At 40.0% G+C, this 24,653-nt stretch overlaps 1 protein-coding gene across 1 annotated transcript in view; it reads right to left on the bottom strand.

The window, feature by feature from the left end:
* The window catches only part of OXCT1 (3-oxoacid CoA-transferase 1), an 84,704-nt gene that overhangs the window by 42,790 nt on the left and 17,261 nt on the right, over positions 1 to 24,653 (bottom strand). The window contains exons 5-7 of the mRNA XM_032095470.1: positions 20,501 to 20,650; positions 18,645 to 18,751; positions 12,040 to 12,100 (exon numbers count right to left, since the gene is read on the bottom strand). Coding sequence (XP_031951361.1) covers positions 12,040 to 12,100; positions 18,645 to 18,751; positions 20,501 to 20,650 — 318 coding nt within the window. The remainder of the gene's footprint in view (positions 1 to 12,039; positions 12,101 to 18,644; positions 18,752 to 20,500; positions 20,651 to 24,653) is intronic.

Below are 24,653 nucleotides of genomic sequence, written 5' to 3'. Positions count from 1 at the left end.
CACTGGGCAAATTCACTTCACTTTCAGGCTTCATATTTCTTTATGAGTTGGCTCTGTAACACCCCTGTAGCCAAAGCCTCAAGGAGAAAGGCAGGAGTGCATTCATATTAATAATTCAAAGAATGTGTGTGAGTTTTTCTCCTGCTCTGCTCTCATCCTACCTATGCTTCTGTTCTTTCTTTTCTGTATTCACCCTGCCTCAGGCTTTATTTTGTAACATACAGAAGAATCTTTGTAAACATCAAAAATTATTATGTGTCATCCCACCCAAGAGGCACCAAGTCTGGCAAAGCATAGAGAGGGAACTAATCAGGGCAGACCACCTCCTGTACTCTTTGTAATTAGAAAATCAAAATCCTCTGGTACCATTTAGATTGCCTTGATCATCTCAAATCTTCATTTCATCAATGTGCAAAAAGACAGAAAATGTTTACATCTTTGCTGTACCGGCAGAGCTAAAAAGGAACTTCATGAGACCACCGGGGCTGACTGCCCTTTTCTGGGAATGCTCTGATCCCTGATTCAAAAATCCCTTTGTTGTTCCAAGAGTTTCATAGTATTGGAGGTTTCTTCCTGGAGATAGTGTTCTTGCAAATCTCTGACTGCTGACAGTGGAAGGAGGATGAATGAATTCAGTCCTTTCTGAACACTGGTTTATCTGTAAATACATCTAGAACATAGAAGCTCTTCTCCAGTACGATTCACAAGAGCCTTCTGCCATTCCTTTTGATATCAGCACTCATAAAGGCAGTGGTCATTTGCTTCACTATATCACTTCCTTCTCTAATTTACATCTACTTTCCTTTTTAAAGCAATTTGAATTCCTTTCCTTTACAGAAATCCAGCTACTCTTCTATTTTTATTTCGGAATTTCTGAACGCTTCCAGAGAGAAAGAGGGAACCTTGATAGTTACGGATTTCTAGTAAGAAAAATAAAAAACTCTGGTTCCTGACCAAAAATTGGTAAGGAAATGACAATGACAAATTATTAATGCCAAAACACTCAAAAATAAAAAGGCCTTTGTTTTGAGTATGTTCCATCTACCTACTTCTGCAGCCTAAATATGTACTTTATGATATGTTACATGTTTTCAGCAGGTTTAGTTTTAAATCTCAGCTTTCATAAAACTAAGCTATAACCAGAAATTACAATATGATTTCTTATTACAGAAAAAAAATTAAAACATGTGCATATGAAAGAAAGAAAGAGATGGGGGAGAGTCAGAGCCTAACAAACCTATGCATTTTTAAGTAGCTTATTTTTACACTTACTTCATCAAATCTCTCTATCACTATCTTAGTACACTTCAGTTCTTCAAACTGAAATAGTGACCATTCCTAGCAGAACATTAGTAATGTAAAACATTACAATTGGTTAAATGTCCAAAACAACAAGAGGAATGAAATAAAATTTAGCCCCTTAGACGCTTAAGACAAACTCATCAGTACACTTCTTCAGTTCACTACTGGAAGAGTGTGAATGTCACTGCAAAATTCATTCTAACATTCATAAAATCATAAAATTTAAAAAACCTTAAAATACATAATAAGGGCTATAAGACTAAATTTTGTATGCATTCAAGATCACAGAAACTGTGATCAACCATTCATGACAGTTAATGACAAACAAGAGGGGGAAAAAAAGTTAATTGTTTAGACTGCATTTCACAAAAGGCTTTGATATTTTAAAACTGTGAAATACACTCTGAAAACAGTTCATTAGAAATTAAGAACACACTATAAAAATTTACTGAACTACAGAAAAAAGCAAAGCAGGTTACTGAGCTCCGCCTGCATGAAGGGAGATGAAACAGAGGATCTTCTAAGTTAAATTACTTGCTTTTCTAAGATCAGACAGACTATGAAATTTCTACTCCAGTCAAAATTCCACAGTAATGGAATGACAGCCAGTCAATATCCAGAAGATATTGAGAGAGTTTTATATCTTTAAAGAGAGTTTTATATCTTTAAAATCAAGCAACTACCAAATAGCCTGATAAAGGCACATCTTGGTCAATAATTACCGCATTATGGTCACATCAGACTTCAAATAAATGTTTTCATAAGCATACTGAGTGGCAGGGAACAGTAAAAACCTGAAGTTCATATTTGTTAGACAACTTTTCACATAATGAGCCAGGTCTGGGTCACACTGAAGGTCCACTTAGCCAAGCAGCCCTTCTTCTTAGCAACAGGATCTTAAAAGACAGTGTGGTACTTCTGGTTATCTTCTCCCAGCTGCTAGCAAGTGCCAGCTGCAGGATGTCCTCAGTCAAAGGCTGGACATACACCACCTTCTTCATAGCTTCTGACAAGGAACTAACAGTTTTCTTAGAACCCAAAAGACTCTATTGATGCATTTCTTAAATTTAACTAGTTTCTTATTACCTCTTGTAATTCACTGTGTACTCCCTCTCTGTACCATACAGGAACAGCACACAGCAGTTCTTTATTCGTCTGTTCCATGCTGTTGAAGATCCTATGTACCTTTATGTGTTTTTCTTCTTTCTAGTAGACTGTTATCCTCTGTAGACACCACAGAGAAAAACAGTGAGATCTGTTGCCAGTATGTCATATCTGATCATTAGGGAAGCAAAACTGACATAAATCTCCTACATTTTCGTCATGTGGCTACATATCCTCCTAAATCAGGAGCCCCTGCTAGAATATACTCAATTCACCTTTGTTTTCTCTGTTCTAAATCTCCTCAATTACCACCTCCACTTGTAGTTGTTGCCTCAGGCTTAATCTCCTCTCACGTTTCTCCGCACCTGCTGCCTGTTTCTTCCAACAGCCCCTTTCTGTTCCATGCATTTGACGTCTTCCTCCATGCTGTACTGCTGACAGCAGAGAAGAAAACAGACAGCACCAAATTACCTGCTCTAGGCACTCACACACAGCAGCTCCAGAATAAACACCACAAAGAAAAGAGGAATCACACCTGATTATCTGCAAAGGCTATGTATATGTAAAGCCGTGTGCATGCATGAAAGAATATCAAAAATTTAACCACCAGTCTCTGAAGAGGTTCTCCTATACACATAGAACTACACTGCAGAAATTTTTAAGCGAGTCACATATTAGCACAGCTAGGATACATAATAGTCTTAAGTTCCAAGAACATGTTCAAAGTCTGAAGATACTGACATTTCTCAAAGAAGTTCCTCCATTAAATTGATGGGCTTGCTTGTTTGATGACTTGCACCAGGATGACTGTATAATTCTGTATCCACAAAAAAGTGAAAGTGAACATAGCTGTTCTCTTATCTCCTTAAATTCATTCCTCTGGATTTTACAGTATTATTCTATGGTAAAATTACCTGAATAGAAAGCATGAGAGAGCACTTTAAGATCCAGCAGTCTAGCAGTCCCAGCATTACCAATCAAACCAGCCTCCTGCAGCAGGCACACCTAAGGAGTGATTCCTTCCGAAACCCTGTGGTTGCTCTGATGTAAGTCATCAGTGAACTCCTGCTGGCTGTGATCACATTTTGTGATTTCTGCTTTCTTGATGAAATGAGGTGATAAAGCACCCAATTTGTATTCAATACCTAGGTTCTTAACAAAAAATAAAACATAACCATCCATGTGGGATATATACAAAATCACCTTCTCACATCTGGAGATGGCAATTTTGGAAAATATTTTTTTAGATTGCATGAAGTAATTATTTTTCAATCATAGAATTAAATAAGGGGAGAAGAGCCAGAAGACAACAAACAAAACCCACAATCAGTGAATATGGTCTTCATTTGCTAAGGGCTAGTTAATAGTAGAAGAACCTGTTTAATCTGTACTCTGCCAAATAAGGGGACTGACCACATCCCAAATACTACTGCTCCGGAACAGAATAGCTGATAGCAATATTAACTCTAGTGCAATATAATTTAAAAAAATTTTTGCAAACAAAACACAAGTTGCTTTAAATACATTATTGCTATACTTTGTTACTTATTTTCAAACTACTTTAGAATGAAAGCCTTTGAACTTTATTAGAAGGTAAAAATAAATAACTGACTTTCTAATTAAAATTATTCATATTTTACCAGCAATAATTGAACCTCAAAAAAAACCCAACCATAATCACAACGAAAGATTTTATTTTCTTACTCACATCAGAGAAATAACAAATGAAAAAAGACTAAAAGAGCTATCAAATCCTACGCATTCCAAGAAATGTAACTTAAAGGTCAGGAGATAAATATAAGCTTAACTTTCAAAAATGAACTAAATAAAATTTATATACTGAAGGGAGAAGTAGTAAAGTAAAATAAATGTATAAAAATAAATCAGAGATTTAATTGCACTATCCAAGAAAGTGGCTTTGGTACTTTACAGTCTATTTAAGTGCAACTAAACCACCCTCAGATTCAATGAATGTCTCTAACTAAGGATCAGACCAGAGTATGCTCCGCAGAAGACATATAGCAATGTAATCCCATTAAAACAACATATTAGCAGCTGGTTTATAGCCAATTATGTTGCTGGTTCACTCTGGTAAGAAAAAGAACTCCTGCACGCATTTCAATAAAGGTAACAAAAAGGTAACTTCATCCCAAAATGGCATGTTCTGCCCATACATCTATTAGTTCTCCTTATTTCAGATGTTCGTTATAGACGGTGGTAATTTACAAAGATTTCTGAAAACTACTAGACATGCTACCACTTTGTTTCTCAACAAGAAGTTAGTGTGGTCCATTTCACCTTCAGAATCATGGCAGATATCCCAACTCCCTAAAATACTCAAAATAAATAAACTTCTCTGCAGTTGAGGAAGAAGGTAATCAGGGTACTTTTCAAGGAAAAGTTTGAAAGAAAGAAAACAATTGATGTGACTTAGACACTTTCAACAGGCCACAGAAATGTGTGTATAAAGAGATTGTCAGTAACAAATTTTAAGAAGAATTAAAGTTTTCTTGCATGTAATCATTATCCTTCCTAAAAGCTGCCTGGAAAAGAGAGCACTAGACACAGATGTAAATTAAAAAATACCAAGAATAAACTGCTTTACAGAACCAAAATTATTATTTGAAGCTGGCAGAAACATTTAAATCAGTCCTTCAAACTATAAAAATAGAATTTTCTGCTTATCATAACCTAATGAGAAAATTCTGATTTCACTAGAAATGGTGAAATATTGTCATTAGCAAAAGTGCTCCTTATCCCACTGCTTACCGAGCCAGCTGGCTACATATTTCCCCCATTCTAATCAGGATTATTTCACAGAATCATCTGAGTCAGAAGGGACCCACAAAAATCATGGAATACAACTCTTAACTGAGTGACCCGTATGGGCATCAAACTCACAACTTTGGCATTACTAGCACCATGCTCTGACCAGCTGAGGCAATCTGCTCATGTCTTTGCTTTTCTTCACTTTTTTCAACAATAAGAAGAAAACTGATAAAATACATTTGACTTATTCCAAAGGTTAACAAAAAGGAGAGGTGTGCTTCTTTCTCTATTATAAAAACCCCAGGAACGCCTGTTCAAACCTGAAGTTGTTTTAAGATTCATTTAGTTATTGCTTTCTCCAGAAGAATCAGAAGCGGCAAACTAAGGATCTCAGTATCTAATTCATGGGAATATAAATGGGAGTGCATTTCCACACACTGGACAGCATGAGTGCGAGTTATCTAGAACAGAATTTAATAAAAGATCTGAGGAGGAGGAAAAAAAAAAAAAGGAAGACTAGGCAACTGTTTGGGACACAGAAATGGAAAACTACTCTGTTGTCCTTGTTCATTCTTTTGCCATTGTCTGCAGCCTGAAAAATCAACATTATTTAAGTCAAGTCAGTCTTGGTATCTCAACCCATTACTTCTCTTCAAATATTCACTTTTTTTTACTGAGTAATTCAATAGCATTTGCAGGAGAGGGATGCTGCAAGAGCTAAAAGGATGCTGCTAAAATCTGAGCAACTGATTCAATTACTCAAAAATTTTCACTGCAGCAAAAGTTATGAGGCTGCAGCTTTTCAAATCTCAGTATTTTGACCACCTGAAAAAATGCCCTTGCTTCATGTGAGAAGGCAATTTTTTTGGAAGGTTTTCAATTTGGATGTCAAATCTTTCTCATCCTATACTAGAAATCTCCATCAGAGATGTTAATAGCAGAGAAAACAAACTAATGCTTTAAGACACCAGGATATACACTTGCAGATTCTTTGATTCATGCCTAAAATTCTCCCATCTTTTCAGTGCTACAATAATGCATGATTTTAAATGCAGTGACAGGTAAGTCAATTGATTTACACATCTTACAAAGCAGAGCTGAAAAGTTAAATTTATAGTATTGTAAATCCTATTAATTTTCAAATTCTCATGATAGAAGAGTCTGGGGGTGAGATTCTTTTTGGCAAATCAAAATTGCTGTGGCAATGGCGTGCAAACGTTTCTAGGAGCTGCTTTTCCAAAACAATACTAGTAGTCTCTGAATTTCAATTCCAGTACTTCTCTGACTTGCTCTTTAATTTTCTATGACTGGCATCACTATAGCCACCAAACTGGTTGTTAACTTTGCTCAATATTGAAGGAGAAAAGCCATTAAACACTTCAGCCTTCCTTGTAATCTGCACTGATAATTTTACTCACTTCACTGAGCAGTGAAGTATCCTTGGTCTCCCAGCCCACTATGTATGTATGCTTAAAACGATTTCTTGCTGCTTTCAAATAGTCTTTTTTTTTTGTACTGGGCTGGATATTTCTTAGAAGGTTAAGCTTTTTGGTTTATTTTGCTTTGTAATGCTTAGCCTCAGACATCTGACCTTAGTCCTCACTTTCTATCATGTTCCTTTTCTGTGTTTGAGATTACAATGATTGAGATCAAGGTCAAACTCCTACTGCTCTTCCAATACTTTCTCCATGTTGGAAAATTTTATTCTCAAACTCATTAACACAGTCTTTCCCTAACTTCATTTCTTCTTCGCTATACCTCCCAGAAGGCTTCATCAGTCCAAGTCCTTGAGCTTATGAAATCAGTACTCCTAAGAGACATTCCTCATATTTTGCTATTTTCCCTATACTTTCTAAAGATCATGAGCATGCATTTCAAACTTTCTCTCCCACAAGTATTCACTCAAATCCTTCAACTAAGGTTCCTCTGGGAAAGGTTATTGTAATGTCTCTACACTATATTTGGGTTATCTAAATTCAGATCCACAGGCATCTCTGACTCAGGATTTAGCCAAGGCCTAGGCACGTAAATACACTTTTGCAGTCAAAAGCCCTGACTAACCACCTACATATTCAATATGCAAAGATATCTATACATATACATATACATGTAAAATTTATTACACAAGCATATTATGGCAACTAGAATTCTACTGTCACTTGTGCCAAAAGTAGCTGGTAATGTATCAGGGCTAAGAAGCTCAGTGTCCATCCTGTGACAAATGGGATTCTCAAACAAAGCCTTTCCCCCACAGCAGATCCACGGGACACTCCATCACAACCACTGCCGGAGCACACGCAGACTCATCACTGAGCAATTAAATAGTATCAAAAAAGGCTGTAGCAACACAAAAGCTCAGGGGTTACAGCATTTGCACAAAAGGACCTCAATTCTACATCCTTCATCATGGTCTGTGGTTTCACAGAAATGTAAAGTCTGTGCCCATCCCAAAGCCATCCTCCACCAGGGTTCAGTTTTGAGTTCCATGGCTGGAGGCATCCAGGTGACAAAAAAGATTCTATCAGATTATTGTTCCACTTTAAAGTGGTACTTACAGGCTTTTTATAGTAAACTGTCACTGTGCAAAAATCTCGAAGAATTCCTCAGAACAGAGCTGTGCACATGAGGAAAGTTTTGCCCTTGTTAAAGCATTTGAAGGAATAGACACACACAAAAAAGGCTTATTTCCAGTTTCCTCAATAAAACCAAATGCCATGATTTAGCACAGATAACGGGATACAAATAGCTTATTTCAGTCTGATTCTGTCCCTTAGTGCCATGCAGTTCATTGTACCTGAGAAAATGGTGCTCACTGATGTGGCTGTGTTGTTACTAGGCAACCAGAGATAAAATGCAGGGCTTAATGATTTTTATTTAATGCATTTTTATGAGAAAGTATACTCTCTTTTTTTCCCTTCCCTGATATTATTTGAGGTGTAAATGTTATTTACCCAAGAAGATATATTTAGTCATCTTCTGTGATCTGAACAAGAAAATTATTCAAACTGGATATTCAAACAGTCAGTCAATAAATATTTCTAAACATATTGACCATTACCACTACCAAACACTGTCACTGTGGCAATGGCTGAGATTTAAAAGCACTTCACCAGGGACAAATATTCAGTAGGTCTCACAGCAGAGAAAAACAAGAAAGCAGATAACAGCTCAGGGTCATTTGGGACCTTTACAGACATTTCTGTACTCTTCTGCGGCAGAAAGCAAAAGCTTGAGCCTATTTACCCTTCCCCATGCTGTCATGACACCCACATCTGGCAAGGTCACACCATGTTTTCTCCTGTGGCTTTGGGCAGCCACAGCTCCCTAGAAAAAAGAGGTGTCATGACCGAAAGCCCCAGTGGGGCTCTGCTCAGACGGGTCTCTACAGGGAGATGCACATGTTAAGAAACACTCTGTTAACACAGCCCTCACCCTAGGAGTCTAGGCACCCATCCAAAAGGCCTCCCTGCAACTCCAAGCTGCCTTGCAGTTCATCTCTCATCACACAGTTCAACAGCTCTGTTAAGGGTCCTGACAGCAGTGACACCTCCTCAATTCAGCATGACCTTCGTTCAACAGTGTTGGAAGTGTTACCACATCTATAACACCACACAGCCTCTCAAGTTCCATCACATGCCGTGCTGTTCCTTTCAACCTTTACAAGAGCTGGTGGCTTGTATGTAACTTCTGACCGTTGGGTTTCTTTTATATCAGCCAATTTCTCAACTCTCCCATCTTTGCAACAGGGGCAGAAAAGTGCTTATGGATCTGAAAAACAACTGAAAGCCTCAGGCTGAGTGTAGGCATGAGAGCTCAGGTTCAAACAAAGCTACAGGTCTGACTGCATGCTTAACTTCTGCAAGTTCTGCAAGCTCAAGTGAGAAGATGAACTCCCTGCATCATTTTGCTTTCATATATAGATAAAGCCAAACTAACTGATGCTGCCAACATTATTTAGCATTTGTCTCTGCAAAGGTTAACTTCCAAATAACAGGAATCATGCATTTCAGTTGAAAGTTTTTTTTGACCTTCAATAATGGGTCTCCTTCAAATTAAAGTAGAAATTCCATTGGACTTGGCACAGTTGGGTTTTTACAGACAGTTATCTGTTCCTCAGATAACCTATCCTTACTACCCTGATTATCCTAATAACCTTATTAGCAGGTTATACTCCCTCTCACTTAGATAAACAAAAGATACGCATGCAACAGTTCAAAATATTCATGCAGATCAGTAAGCACTTGTTGCATTTCATTAGAAGCTTACAATCAATGTATTTCTGATCCCAAAATGAGTACCAAATGGTTACTTCTGACCATTTCCCTATTCAATATAAACAAGGGTGAAGGTCAGATAGTTTATTCTGACATTTTAAAAATTAGTAATTCTTCACTGTGTGTCCCAAACATAACAGGTAATAGTACAGGCTGACTTCCTCCTTCAGACTCCTCTATGCACAGCCAAACTTGCTCCTCACAATACAGGCAAATTTTTAAGCAAACAACAGCTATCAGTCTGTGAGTTTGAGAAGTGGGGTTTATCTCTTATCCTTCACATCCACAAAATTTGCCTGCCTCTTAATTGTTACAAATCTCCAGTGTCTGTCTGTACTTCAGATAAGAATGTGTAAAACACCACACCGACTAAAAGTAGAGAACAGCAGCATAAAGTAAAGAAAAAAAAAAGTCTTTCACTGTGTATGCATGTTGGATTTCACAGCTCCTCAGGTTAACTTAGCAGGACAAGTTAACAAATGTCATTGATTTTCAATTAACTTCCTATTTTCCCCAAGTTCACAGATACATTGAGATCAGATTTCCAGTAGTTTATATTTCATTGGTATCTTAGTATGCCAAATTCCATATTTTTATCAATGATCAGAAACTAAAGTAAATCTTGGGAAAGTGGGAAACTACAATCCTGAAAACCGACGGTAATCACTTCATCTTTGAAGACAAGCCTGACCTGTAGCTATTTTGATGAAAAGGAGCAGGGTTGGCTTCAAGTCTTTACTCCTAGAGACTAGAACTGTCTGCTTAAATTCAGTTAGATGTTCAGCCAATAAAAAATAGCAACAAAGCTGGGAACAAACACCAGAATTCAGAAATCCCTGCAGCCAAGACAGTATCTGAATTACTACCCTACAAAAACCTTTTACTTCTCCCTGTAAATGGGACTGAGAATTTCAGCCTTCGGCCTTGAACAACATTAACTAAGGAGTCAGGCAAAACTCAAATTTTTAGTTGCCTCTGTTCCCTAGTGATGAGCTAAGACAGCTTATAGTGCTCAGTACTGAGGATATACTAGACACCATATTGAGATATTTCCTTCTGATTCCCTGGGTTTGAACTTTAAACCCAAACACAACATTCTGAATTCCACTTTGAAAGAATGACATTTAGAAGTTAAGTCAAGGATGGTTCAAAATATTTGTCCTAAATCTGTGGTTTTGCATCTTCATCTCATTTGTCCATAAAAACCAGAATTGTAAAGTAATATTAATATGCCATCTTGCAAAAAGATTGACAGTTTTATAAATGGTATTGAAAATGCAGTAAGACTCAAAGTGGACACAGTTCACAGCAGATCTACTAACAGCTGATAAGTGGAATTACAGCAAGAACGATGTCACATCAGTTGCTCACTGACAAGAAAATTCTACTTTATCATACGTGGATAGAAGAGCAGAAAGAGAGAATAAGATGGAATGTAGGTGGAAGGCTTTGATCTACTTAAATTCTTTAAATGCCAGACTGAACGAGGTATGAAGGACAACTGTCTAGAAGGAAAGATTCTTTATTTAATTTTTAAATAGAAAAATACTTGAAACCTTTCTTGAAAACAAAACACGAAAATGTTTTGCTGCATTGTCACTGTAAGTCATGTGGCAAATACCATGGTATTTTTTGTCATAGTTCTGTAAGGCACAAAGAAATAACTGAAGTTCCCAAATGTATTATTCAGAGATGCTTATATAACAAATATATTTTCCAAATAACATCGTACAAACAAACATACAAAAACCCAAACCAACTCCCAAACAAAATAAACCAAAAATCCTGAAGAAGTAACAGCCTCTTCCATAAACCATTTACTAGAAATAGTCTAGAAGAGTTTGTCTTGATCTTACTGCCAAATCATATTTAGCTTTTATTAGGCATATAAAAAACTTACCAGAGAGTGAAGAAAAAGCTAATAGAGCAGTCTGTCTTTTACATATTGCTATGCCTTAGCAACTCTCCAGGCACCAGTATTTTTCCAGTGTAGGCTGCTTCATGTTTTTAAACATGATCATTTCAGACAAAGAAAAAGGGCAAAAAGATTGGAAGAAACTTCTAGATCAGCTAGTCCATCCTCTTTCTCAAGACATAGCCAAATGTCTGTATCTCACTGTGGACTGATATTTATGTAATTTATTAAATCTTAGAGACCACAACTGTGATAGCTCTATGGTTTGCCTAATCTACGTTGTTATGTACCTGATTTTTTTTTCAAGAAGTTTTGCATAAAGTCTTCGAGAATCTTCTCAAGCACAGCCTAAAAGCCTACCCTTTTCCTCTTTCATCCACCTATTACTTTATTTTACAAATTTTAAGGTTCTTGCTTTGTTTCCCTTTCAAAGGCTGGTCACAGTGAACACGAAGTCCTGGTCAGGATCAAAGGTACAGCAACTAAGGAATTAATCACTGAAGCAGAGCATAGTGTCAGGAGCAGGCAATCCAAGGAGAGAGGTTAGACCACTGTCCCTGATTTGAAACCCTGCAATTATCTGAAATCCCTCCACCTGATCTCCAGAATACCACATAAAATAAAGGGTTATATTGACTATACCAGTATAGGGCTTACTATATTTCAATTCCCTACCTCTACCACAGTTGTCTTTGCAGCTTTGCACATAGGTTGGTTGAAGTTTCTTGCAGTTTTCCTGGGGAAAAAAAAAAAAAGAAAATTAATAAATATTAACAGCTGTAATAGTACAGTGAAAGACTTTTCAGAGATAAGCTACTACAAGTATGTCTGTATTATAAGCATCACAAAGCTTTTTGCCAAATAGCTGGAGAACTAAGGACAGGGAGGAAAAAGTATTATGGAATTGTGTAAGATGCATCTGAGATGAAATCGTATTTTTCTACGTCAGAAAGTATTCATTACAGCTCTTTTGACTTTCAATCAGCACACTGTTTAATTGAAATTGGTTATGTTACTGATATGTTCATTTATTGGATCCAAAAGCAGCAGCAAGCTGGACTTTGTACAATGCCTTTATTTCACTGCACAAAGAATGAAATTAATCTCCACAGGGGACCAGCACCAGGCCTAACAATCTCTCAAGTATGCTTTCATAATTCAGACTAGGACTTAGGACAGCCCTTTACCCAGCAGTAAAGGTAATCCAATTCTCTTAATGAAAAAAACCCAAAACTGTGTCAGTTTTGGCACTCACTGTGCCAATGTGACTCTGGCACTCATTTTAAGTATTCCCATACAGGATTTCTGTACCAAGGAAAAAGAACCTCTGGAGAATAAAAGCAACACATGACATGTAGACCTGTGTTGGGATCTGCACCAAGATCCTAGTAGGCACACAGGAAACAAGTGACCTGTGTCAGCCCCACAAAAACATGTGGCACATTTAATAATTAATAAAAATTACAGAGGTTTTAGTGGTGCTCCACTGCTAGCTTCTCAGCATTTTTCTCTGTTAAAAAGGAGAATTCTTGAAACTTTTTCATCAAAATCCAAGAAACCAGGGTTCAAAACAAGTTAAAACCTCCTTTCCCACACAGTTTTTCCACAGAAGCTTTTTTTTTTTCTGCCCTCACCATCCTTATTTCATAGAATCACAGAATCATTTAAGCTGGGAAAAAAGCCCTTGAGACGATCGAGTCCAACAGCTGACCCGCAAGGTGTCCTGCCCTCCCTCGCTCCCCGGGCGCCAGCCCCGTGCGCTGCCGCAGCCACTCCGAGCCTCGGGGCGCTGCTGCCACCTCGTGCCTCCGGGCAGGGAAGGGACACGGACAAAGCCCGACACCAACAGGCCGCTCTCACAGGCTTCCGGCGCAGGTATCGACACTGTCAAAGCTATACCCGAAGGCACGTATCTTGGGGAAATGCTGTTTTATTGGCAATACACAGCTGCTGCGAAGCCTCTAACAAAAGGCCAAGCGTGTCCTGGGGGCATCAAGCACAGCATCACCAGCTGGACAAGGGAGAGGATTGTCCCCTCTGCTCTCCACTGGGGTATTCTCACCTTGAGTCCTGGCGGCAGTTTTGGGTGCCACAACATAAAAAGGATATTAAACTATTAGAGAGTGTCCAAAGGAGGGTCACAAGGATGATGAAGGGCCTTAAGAGGAAGCCGAATGAAGAGTGGCTGAGGTCACTTGGTCTGTTCAGCCTGGAGGAGACTGAGGAGAGAGCTCATTGCAGTTATAACTTCTTCGTGAAGGGAAGAGGAGGGGCAGACACTGATCTCTGCTCTGTGGTGACAGTGACAGGACCCGAGGGAATGGCCTGAAGCTGAGTCAGGGGAGGTTTAGGTTGGGTATCAGGAAAAGGTTCTTCACCCAGAGGGTGGTTGGGCACTGGAACAGGGTCCCCAGGGAAGTGGTCACAGTACTAAGCCTGACAGAGTTCATGATGTGAGACAATGCTCTCAGGCACATGGTGTGACTCTTGGGGATGGTGCTGTGCAGGGCCAGGAGTTGGATTTGATGATCCTTGTGGGTCCCTTCCAACTCAGCATATGCTATGATTCTATGATTCTATTAATATCTTCTGCCCATGGGTCTTCTTGGTGGCTCAAAAGAAGGATGTAAGAATAAGAAACAACAGGAAAAAAAACCACATGAATTTATATTCTCCTCTGAGAGATGAATACAATACTAGTTAGCAGTGTTTCAGGAAAAACTACCATAAACTAGGTAAAGGAGCAAATGACAAGAAAAACGGAGTTACAAAAGCTGAATTAAAATAGCTGAGAAATGGGTACAGATGGGGGAACGAAGATGACAAAACTAACAATTCAGTATTTCATCCCATGTGACTACTTTTCTGAGCCAAAGACTTTCTCAAGATTGTAGTGGCTACTCTGCCAGTAAAAGAAACTGATATAAAATTACTTTTACATAGGGAAAAAACTACAAGAAAACATTTCAATATTAATCTGACATTAAGAAGAGCTAATGGGCTCTAATCTCATATAATTTATAAAAGTTTCCACCATTTAGACTTTTCTTGAGTTAGTAAAGTTGTTTCAGAAGCAGCAGTCTTTTACAGGATCAAAGGCTTTATTTCTAAACAACACACCACCCAGAAGTTTTATGGGATCGAAGGCCTTATTTCTAAAGAGCATATCATCCAGAAGGAGAAAAACCAGAAGCACTACATTTATTTTCCAACACAGAATAATGTTAAAGAGTTAGCAGTAGGAAATTCAAAAACTAGCTAGACAAAGTTGCCTTTTTATTTTAAGATCATTTTCTGGACATCTAGATTCAGCAATGCCTACAAAGTTCTATTGTTCCACCGGCTTTCTAAGCTGACCTAAAGGTATGACATCTTTTCTCCCAGAGGCAAAAGACAGCAAACTAGACTAAACCAAAAAACTGCATCCACTACATACCTAATGATATGACAGTGCAGAGACACCTCAGGTATGAGCTGAATTTATGTATTACAGAACCAGTTGAAGCACGAAGAGATGACCAGACATGACTGACAGCAGAGGCTCTGACTCAGGTTATCCCTTCAACATTCCTGCTCCTTTGACAACAGTCTGTTTTCATCACCACCAAGCCACACGTTTGCTTGGAAAGTCAAAGTACTTTGGGCTAGAACAGCTCCAAAGCAGAATGGTACCAGATGAAAAAGGAGGGGAACCAAAGGAGGCAGACAAGTCATTCTCCATGATATTTGAAAAGTAATGGCAGTCAGGTGAAGTACCAGGTGACTGGAAACAGGGAAAGATGGTTCCCACCTTTTATAAAAGCATAGAGGAGGACCCCAGGAACTACTGACCTCTGCCTCACCTCTGTGCCTGGGAAGATCATGGCGCATAGTCCTAGAAGGTGTGCTAAGTCACAGGGAGGACAAGGAAGGTGATTCAGGACAGCCAGCACAGCCTCACTGACGGCAAGTCCTGCCTGACCAATATAGTGGCCTTCTGTGATGGAGCAACTACATCAGTGGACAGGAAATGGCTAAAGATGTCATTTTTCTGCACTTCTGTAAAGCCTTTGAAATGGCTTTACAGCCCTACAACATCATTGTCTCTAATTTGGAGAGAGATGGATTTGATTGCATAAGCTGTTTGGTAGATGAGGCATTGGTTCAACAGTCACACCCAGAGGTTAATGGTCAATGGCTCAGAGTCCCAGGGGACATCAGTGACAAGTGACATCCCTCAGGGGTCTGTACTGGGACCAGTGTTATTTAGTATCTCCATTAATGACATAGATGAAGGAATCGAGTGCACTCTCAGCAAATTAGCAGATGACACCAAGCTGAGTGGTGCTGATGGCACACCTGAAGGATGGGATGCCATCCAGAGGGACCTGGACAAACTCAAGAAGGGGCCCATGGGGATCTGATGATGTTTAACAAGACCAAGTGCTGGTGCTGCACCTGGGGAGGGACAACCCCCAGTATCAGCACAGGCTGGGCATGAACAGACCAAGAGCAGCCCTGACCAGCAGGACTTGGGGAGCCAAACATGTCCTGGGCTGCCTCCAGACCCCCGTGGGCAGCAGGGGAGGGAGAGGATTCTGCCCCTCTGCTTTACTCTGCTGAGACTCACCTGGAGCACTGCATCCAGCTCTGGGGTCCCTGCACAGGAAGGACAGGGACCTGCTGGAGCCAGTCCAGAGACTACCAAGATGATTAGAAGGATAGAGAACCTCTCCTACAAGGAAATGTTGACAGAATTTGAATTGTTAAGCCTGGAAAAGAGAAGGCTTCAGGGTGACCTGAAGGGAGTATTCAAGACCAACGGAAAGAGACTTTTCACAAGAGCATGTGGTGACAAAACAAAGGAGAACGGCTTCAAACTGAGAGGGGAGGTTTAGATTTTATATTGGGGAGAAATTCTTTACTGAAGGTGGTGAGGAACTAAAACAGGTTGCCCAGAGAAGTTGTGGATCCCCCATCCCCAGAAGTGTTCAAGGCCAGGCTCGATCGATCTTTGAGCAACCTAACCCAGTGAAGGGTATTCCTGTCCACAGCCAGGGCTGGAACTGAATGATCTTTAAGGTCCCTTCCAAACCAGGCCATTCTGGGATTCTTTGGTGACTATCAACAGAAGCAGTGGCACTCCCTGATGTTGTCCCTAATGAGCAAAGCTTTAAGGGAGGTTAAGACCTGGAGACACTCTGCTCAGCTAAGTAGAACTAGCACCTGCATCAGACTAACAAAGCAAAATGGCCATGTATCTTTTCAGTTATCATAGGAACAAGGTGAGATTATTTCATAATGTTTGAGGGAGTCTTGGATTATTTGTCTTGCTAGTGGTGTACTGTATCTAAAAGCTATTACCTGCTGAGTCAGACATAGGCCTTTGTTAGACAAAAGATAACCACTGATAAGTGGTGCAGAATAGTCCACTCAGCATGAAGATGCCTGGAATGAAAGAAGCCACAATGTGCTGTATGGAACAAAAGATCCAGCACCCATGAAGTATCACTTCAAAAAAAACCCCAAAACAAACAGTTTTAAAAACAGCTTTCTAAAGAAGTTGGTGCCATTCTAGATTCCAAGAAAACAGTATAGCTTGATGTATGAGAATAGCAAAAAAATTAATGCCAGCCTGCGGTCCAAGTAAGTGTACCTAAAGTCCATCCTTTAAATTTATGAAAGCTCTTAGCTCCAGGGTGATAAACAGTTTGGCAGAGACTTACACGATTGCTACTGGCTCCACAGAGTCACAGGAAACACACAACGAATAGTACCACACTGCTGTGAAAGTGGTAACAGATGGCAAGTTAAAAGACGAGCCTATGTTTCTGCTCTATGTCATCAGATAATCATGTCTCATCCAGAACCAGAATAGGTCACGGCTTATCATAAGCCAATTCCTTTGAGCTAGCAATATTCTATATGGAATAGGACACCTGGTGATGATTTGTTTCCATCTTTGATGAGTTACAGTTGAAGGAAGGAATCAAGATTTTTAGGTCTTCACTCCAGATGGAAGTAGTACCTGGTATCAGTTGTATTGTGTGAATGTGGGAGACATATGAAGACTTCTGGAAGGAACAGGAAGAAGGAAAGGCATAGAGGATAACAGGACATAAAAGGAGAACACAACTAGTCTGTTTCTGTGGAGAATGAAAGAACTTTTCAGAGGTATGTACTATGCATCAGTAGATAGATACAGGATAAAAGCACAGAGAGCAGTGGCTCAGGATCAAAGCCAAGGCCAAGGGGGAACACTGTTTCATGAATTCAATGTACCAGAGCCTAAGGAAAGCAGTTTAGCAGCCATCAAATTCATCTGCACACACACAAAAAAGTTCGGCTTTCAATCAGAAACCATATTGTCTTGCTAGTGGGCAAGTCAGGATGTCAAGAGTTGGGCAAAATAAAAACTTGTTTGTTAATTTTCAAGTATTTTAATTTAGTATTAATTATGAGGAGATATATATATACACACACATATATACACATAAAGAAAAGCATTACTTTATGGGTATTGATTTTTACACATATTTTTCAGTTGCTTTTCCAACTCCTTGTTTGTTCTAATACATACAAAGACTCTCAATCAGCATCTTCTTGTAATAAACTGCAAGGGATAACTACAACACTTACCTTTTCATCTGGTAGCCATAAGACAAACAAATAAAAACCAGGCATTAAACATAAGCAAACCTCTCTTCTGTTTCAGTTCAGGACAAACCAGAACATAAACAGAGTAACTCATATAAAAGATTTTCTCAGTAGTGCAACATCAAACTTTTCATTGAAAAGATGTTTAAATTCATATGATGCCTTTCCCTACACCACTGAGATCAAATCAACTTTAACACAGTTTTCTTTAGACAGAATCAGTTTTCCCATCACTGGCTGGCAAGAAGACTGACTCAGTTCCCTTCTCTTCTGTCATACATGAACCTGCACTTCTTGGGTCAGCCTTTAATTGCTCAAGAAAAAGGACCCAAACTAACATGAAAATTGAAAGAAGAGAATGTCACTAAATTTCTCAACAGTCATCGTAACAACTTTGGTCTGCTGTGTCCCATTTTTAACTACCAATGTTTTATTGCATAGTTATGTTTGAATTCTCAAAATTCATTAGAAAAAGTAATTAAATTTTGGTGGTTTATAGCAGTGTAATTTGACAGTAGGGAAAGGCAATATGAAAGAATGTGAAATCAGTAGAACATTACTTTGCCATAACACAAGAGGCAGGATTCTCCTTCTCATTATCTAAACTGTAAAACAATATTTTCCCACCAGTAAACAAGTCATACCTGAAAATGATGTTTCCTGCACGATCAGCCTTCCATGCCTTCACAAGAGCAAAATCTCCTGTAATCGATTTCTCCAGAATAAAGTGACGGCCATCAAACTCCCTCACCTACAGAGAAAAGTAAAAAGTTGAGATGTAGGTTTCTTCCAACAGATTTCACATGTAATACTTATTTTAAGGGTCAGTTTTGCAGACTTATATTTTGACTTCTTTTTGTAGTATGTAAAGTTTTAACTGAAAAGTTTTATGTATGTAAAGTTTTAACTGAAAAACTGTATAATAACAGAGAAGCATGGAAAGGCTGTAAACCCCAGTTTTATCATAGTGTCTCCAGTGAAACAGCATGAGAATCCATATTCCTCCTGCTCCATCTACTGGAATTAGACATGCTTTGTCCTGCACATCTACCAGCTAACCAAAAATTGAGGTGCTAAAGTAGAACTATTGAAAAAGTTCATAAACACTGCCCACCATCAGAAACCCCAAATCCAAAATTAAGTCAGCTTGAGACAGACTACTCGAATCATGTCATCTGACAGGCTGAATTTAATTTGGTTTTCCCTGCATTTATGATCAATATTTGCAATGAATGATACTGTGCCTGAAGCCAAAATATGGAACAGAGACACAGCTAGTCTTTTGATCCTACAGAGAGAGATGAATCCACCACTCTTAACAATGTAGAAGGTGAGAGTATACACAAATATTACTTGAGAGCTTTTTAAAATTGCTGAAAGGGGGAGGAAGTATGAGAAAAGTGTACATAAGTCAGTTTTCCAGTACCATAAAAGGAGATCTGAGCTATTATAAAATGACACTTCTGTGCAAAATGGATATGGAGAAGGGAATTGAACTAATCATGCTAGTCATGTTATTAGCACCCCTCAGTTATTAGATTGAGGAGAGTAAGGGAGATTTTCCCACAAATGTCAAAAGAAAAACAAAGGAAGAAAAAATTTATTAAAATTATAAGCTATTTAATGAACAAAATATTCCTCCAAATGGTAAAAGAGTATAAAAATTAAGGGAATAAAAAAGACTATGTCAATGTCTAGATGCTGCAAATAGTCATGTATAACATACATGAAAATCATGGGTTACGGCGTAATTACCTTTACCGCAGAGATTTCTTGAGGTGAAATTTAATGTTCTATGCAGCCTAATTGGAACACACAATATTAGTCCCACCAATTTCTTCAAGAAAAATTACGGCAGATCTCTCTTCCCTTCTCCAAATTCTACATACAATTTCAAAATGAAACCTTTGTTTCTCCCTTGAAAGCCACATACAGTCTTTTTATTTCTTTGCAGTTTTAAATACTGAGAATAAATTGCATTTCAAAGATTGGGAAATGCATTTCCTGAAATTTGTGTCAACTGAGCTCTTCCCAGTTTAGCAGGAAAATGTCCCATTTCTTCTAAGGCTGAAGCTCCATGTACAGCTGCAGGGCTGCTTACTGCAAGGCACAGTATCTGAAGAGCACCTGCCCCCTAACAGGAGATTGTTCTCAAATACCTCTATGCACTGCAGTGGCCTGGTACAAAATTTGTTTGAATACACAGCGAACCTGGTCAGAGAACAGTCAAGTGAAGAGTAACTCAGGAAGGCAGGCTTTCACTTGGACCAGTTCTTGATGCTAAATCACTCTAACGCTTCAAAAACTTTTCGAACACATCACAGAGGACAGCAGTAAGCAATGGGAGCAAAACTAATGTGTCTGGTACCACAGACATCCAGTTAATTGAATACATTAAGGTTAAACTTAATACCTTCTTAAACTCCTGTTTATCTTGTAAATATGTTAGAAACTCATTTTTCAAAGCTGCAGGCTTCCTAATGGCAATCAGACCTCTTACCTCTCTTGGCTGGCTGGCAATGGCAATTGTGCCATCTGTGTTGTACTTGATGGGTGCACCCCCTTCCTGCACCAGAGTCCCATAGCCAGTACTGGTGTAAAATGCTGGGATACCTGCTCCTCCTGCTCTAATACGTTCAGCAAGTGTACCCTACAGAAAAACATATTTAAAAAATCATCATTTGGGAACAAGAGATAAAACTTCAATGAATGGCTTGAATTAACTTTATTTTATATCCCGTCATTTGGAGCTTTTCCTTCTGTACTAAGTAGACAGATGGGATCATCTATTTCTTCCTCACATTTTAGCTTCCCTATGTGGGACAGGTACTGGATATGGCAAGAAATGCTTGTCACACAGTCATAAATTGCTTGAGATGACACTGTCATACAACTACCTGCCAAATCCCAGGCCCCAGCACTTGGCTGAGTCTCCTCTCCTTCAGTTTGTTTCCCAACCCATTATTCTTGAGCATAGTACAGAGCTCTTTTTCCCACCTGGCTACATATCCTAGAAGGTTTTTCTTCTCTAACAGTTGATGTTCATTCTACAACATCCTAAGAAAAATTTCAGAATCCACTCCAAGTTGAAGCAGCCAAACATGACAGACTGAGAAAGGAAGAGGGAGTCCAGTGATCTGGGTTGCCCGTGCCAAGAATACCAAAAAGCTAACAGAGCAGTTTTTATGCTGTTTGACCGTCTGCACTCTTCTCTATGTCCAGCTGTAGCACAGATACTAACAGCAGAAAGTCCTCATTTGCCTTAATTTTGGACTTAGAGCCACAAATGTGTGTTTGCTTTTCATTAGTGTAATTTCCTGGATTTTTTTTTTAAATATATTTTCCTGTATTCAAAGCAAGACAAGACCATCATGGTCAATTATCCAGCTTAACAGCCTCTATAACATCATTTGCATTTTCCCCAGTTATCCTGCAAGAAGAACGATGACTTCTGGTTGGTTTTCAAAATGATGGGAAGACGCAGATGCAAACCATGCAATGATACAGGGTCCTGTGTTTTAAGAAGCCTTAGCATTTCAAGATCTCACCATGACATCTCCCTTATGGTGCAACAATAATACAAAAGTCTCCAATTTTGCCTAAGGTTACACCAAACTTTTTTACAAAAGACTATTTTTTCTGACACAAATATTTCAAATCCCCACATCTCCTAGTAAGCAATTACATTTACCATTACACAGTGTAAACCCATTATTTCAATGCTGGATCTACATAGATTATCTGTAGTCCACAAAGCCAACTACACGTCTATGGAGTTCACAGTCTTCTAGGTGAAAGTACTGAACATTAAATAGGAAGGAAAAAATGCATTGTGAGATTTGTGACATTTGAAACATAGACATGACAAGTGTCTGGCTATTTTCAGGTCTGCTGACTGGGTATAAAAGAAACTTTTCCATTCAGGTGTGGAATTCTAACAAACATTCTCTCACAGCATCCTCATAGGTAAGCTCAGGAAGTCTGGAATCGATGAGAGGACAGTGAGGTGGACTGAGAACTGGCTGAACAGCTGATCCCAGAGCATCATAATCAGCGGCATAGGGTGAAGTTGGAGGCCTTTTTTGTTTAACTCATTCACCAACGGTTTGGAGGAAGGCGCAGATGCCTCCCCAACGAGTTTGCTGATGACACAAAGCTGGGAGGAGCAGCCAATACCACATAGTGCTGTGCAGCCCTTCGGAAGGACGTTGACAGGTCAGAGAGACGGGCAGAGAAGAACAATCTGAAATTCAGCAAGGGAAAATGCAGGGTCCTGCACCTGAGGAGGAATGATCCCATGCACCAGTACAGGCTGGGGGCTGACCTGCTGGTCAGCAGGTTGGTGAAGAACGTCCTAGGGCTCCTGGTGGGCAACAAGCTGACCATGAGCCAGCAGCGTGTCCTTGTGGTCAAGCCCAGTGGTATCCCGGGGTGCATCAGGAAGAGCATTTGCAACAGGTCGTGGGAGCTGACCCTGCCCCTCTACTGAGCCCTGGTGAGACTGTGTCTGGGCTGCTATGCCCAGTTCTGGGCTCCTCCCGACAAGAGAGACATGGAGCTCCTGGAGTGGGTCCAGTGAAGGGTAACAAAGATGATCAAGGGACTGGAGCATCCCTCTTACAAGGAAAGGCTGAGGGAGCTGGGCCTGTTCAGCCTCAAGAAGAGGCAACTGAGAGGGAACCTCACCAATGCCTGTAAGTATCTGAACAAGGGGTACCAAGAGGATGCAGCCAGGTCCTGTCCATTGGTGCCAAGCAATGGGACAAGAGGCAATGGGCAAAACCAGATGCATTAGGAAGATCCACCTGAACATGAGGAAGAACTTCTTTACTGTGACACTGACCACACACTGGAACAGGTTGCCCAGGGAGGTCACGGAGCCTCCCTCACTGGAGATATCCAAGCACCACCTGGACACAATCCTGTGCCATGTGCTCTGGGATGAGCAGGGAGGTTGGACCAGATGCTTGAGCAGGGAGGATGGACTAGATGACCCACTGTAGGCCCTTTCCAACCTGACCCATTCTGTGATTCTGTGATTCACAAAAGAGGGAGCTCAAGAGACCATTCTCAATACAAACTTACCACAGTTGTTTTTCCCAGAAACTTGAATAGCTGTTTAAAGCCCAAAGGTTGTGTGTCACCTCTGAAAGTGCTACACACTACCATGCTGTAGGCTTCAAAGTTAGAGCACCAACTTCACAAAAGTTGATCTCTATAGAACATAACTGATACTGATGATTTTAAGATCTCATTGCATTCATGCTATTTGAGTAGCTGAGCAGAGCTAAAATAATTAAAAATATGGTGCTAAAAAGTAAAGTTGTAAATTGGCTCATAACAGTATGCAAATATTAATTTCGTTAAGAGTTAATGAACAAGCCAAAAAGGGTTTTGTCTCACAAGGAACGGTATCTCCTAATTTGATTCCAGCCCACTAGATGGCAGGCATTGCACACCCAACATACCCAAAACCTGCCACCAGGATGGGAACAGAGCAGCTCCTTGACTTCCTTCCCTTTATATGCGGCCACAGTGCTGAGTATACTTTATGCCTTCTTCTACAATCTTCAATAAAATATACATAAGTGTGTATATATATATAAAAACTTCAAATGAATATAATTTATTATTAATTAATTAATTCCATTAAAGGAATTTACACAGACAGCCAGTTCTTAACAGATGCTGGACCCTAAGATGGTGTATTGGGTTTGCAAGGTTTTGGTAGTTAGAGGGATGGCTTCTGTGAAAAGATTCCAGAAGCTTCCCCCAATGTCCACAGAGCCAGTGCCAGCTGGTTCCAAGGCTGAGTCCATTATCAAGAGTGCTAGCACCTCTGGGACAGCATATTGAAGGAGAAAGAACTTCTCACAGAGATGTAATGCATCCAAGAGTAGAGAGAAGTGAGAATACGTGAGAGGAACAGCTCTGCAGGCACCAAGGTGAGTAAGGGAGGAGAGAGAGGAAGTGCACCAGGTGCTGGAGCTGAGATTACCCTGCAGCCCATGATGAGGCAGCTGTGCCCCTGCAGCCCATGGTGGGCCACATGGGAGCACAAATCCACCTGCAGCCACTGGAGGACCCAATGCCTAAGCAGGCAAAGGCCTGAAAGAAGGCTGTGACCCCATGGGAAGCCCATGCCGGAGTAGGATCCTGGCAGGACCTGTGGCCCCATGGAGAGAGGAGCCCACGCTGGAGCATGTTTCCTGTCAGGACTTGTGACCCCACAGGGGACTCATGTTGGAGCAGCCTGTTCCTGAAGGACTGCATCCTGTGGAAGGCACCCACACTGGAACAGGGGAAGAGCATGAGGGGTCCTCCTGAGCAGGAAAGAGCAGCACAGTGTGTCATGAACTGACCACAACCCACTATTCCCTCCTCCCCCTGTGCCACTAGCAGAGAGGAGGCAGAGTAAACTGTGAATAAAGTTACAGCTGGGAAGAAGGGAGGGTTGGGGCAAAGCGTGTGTAGTGGGAAGACATGTCAAGATTTGGTTTTACTTCTCTTAGCCTACTCTGATTTGATTGGTGTAAACTAAATTAATTTCCCCAAGCTGAGTCTGTGACGCCCATGATCATAACTGGTGAGGGATCTCTCCCTTTACTTAACTCATGAGTCTTTTGTTATATTTTCTTTCCCCTGTTCAGCTG

This window comes from Corvus moneduloides, chromosome Z (assembly GCF_009650955.1).
Source record: "Corvus moneduloides isolate bCorMon1 chromosome Z, bCorMon1.pri, whole genome shotgun sequence".
Lineage (NCBI taxonomy): Eukaryota > Metazoa > Chordata > Aves > Passeriformes > Corvidae > Corvus > Corvus moneduloides.
This window is presented reverse-complemented; position numbering and strand designations above follow the sequence as displayed.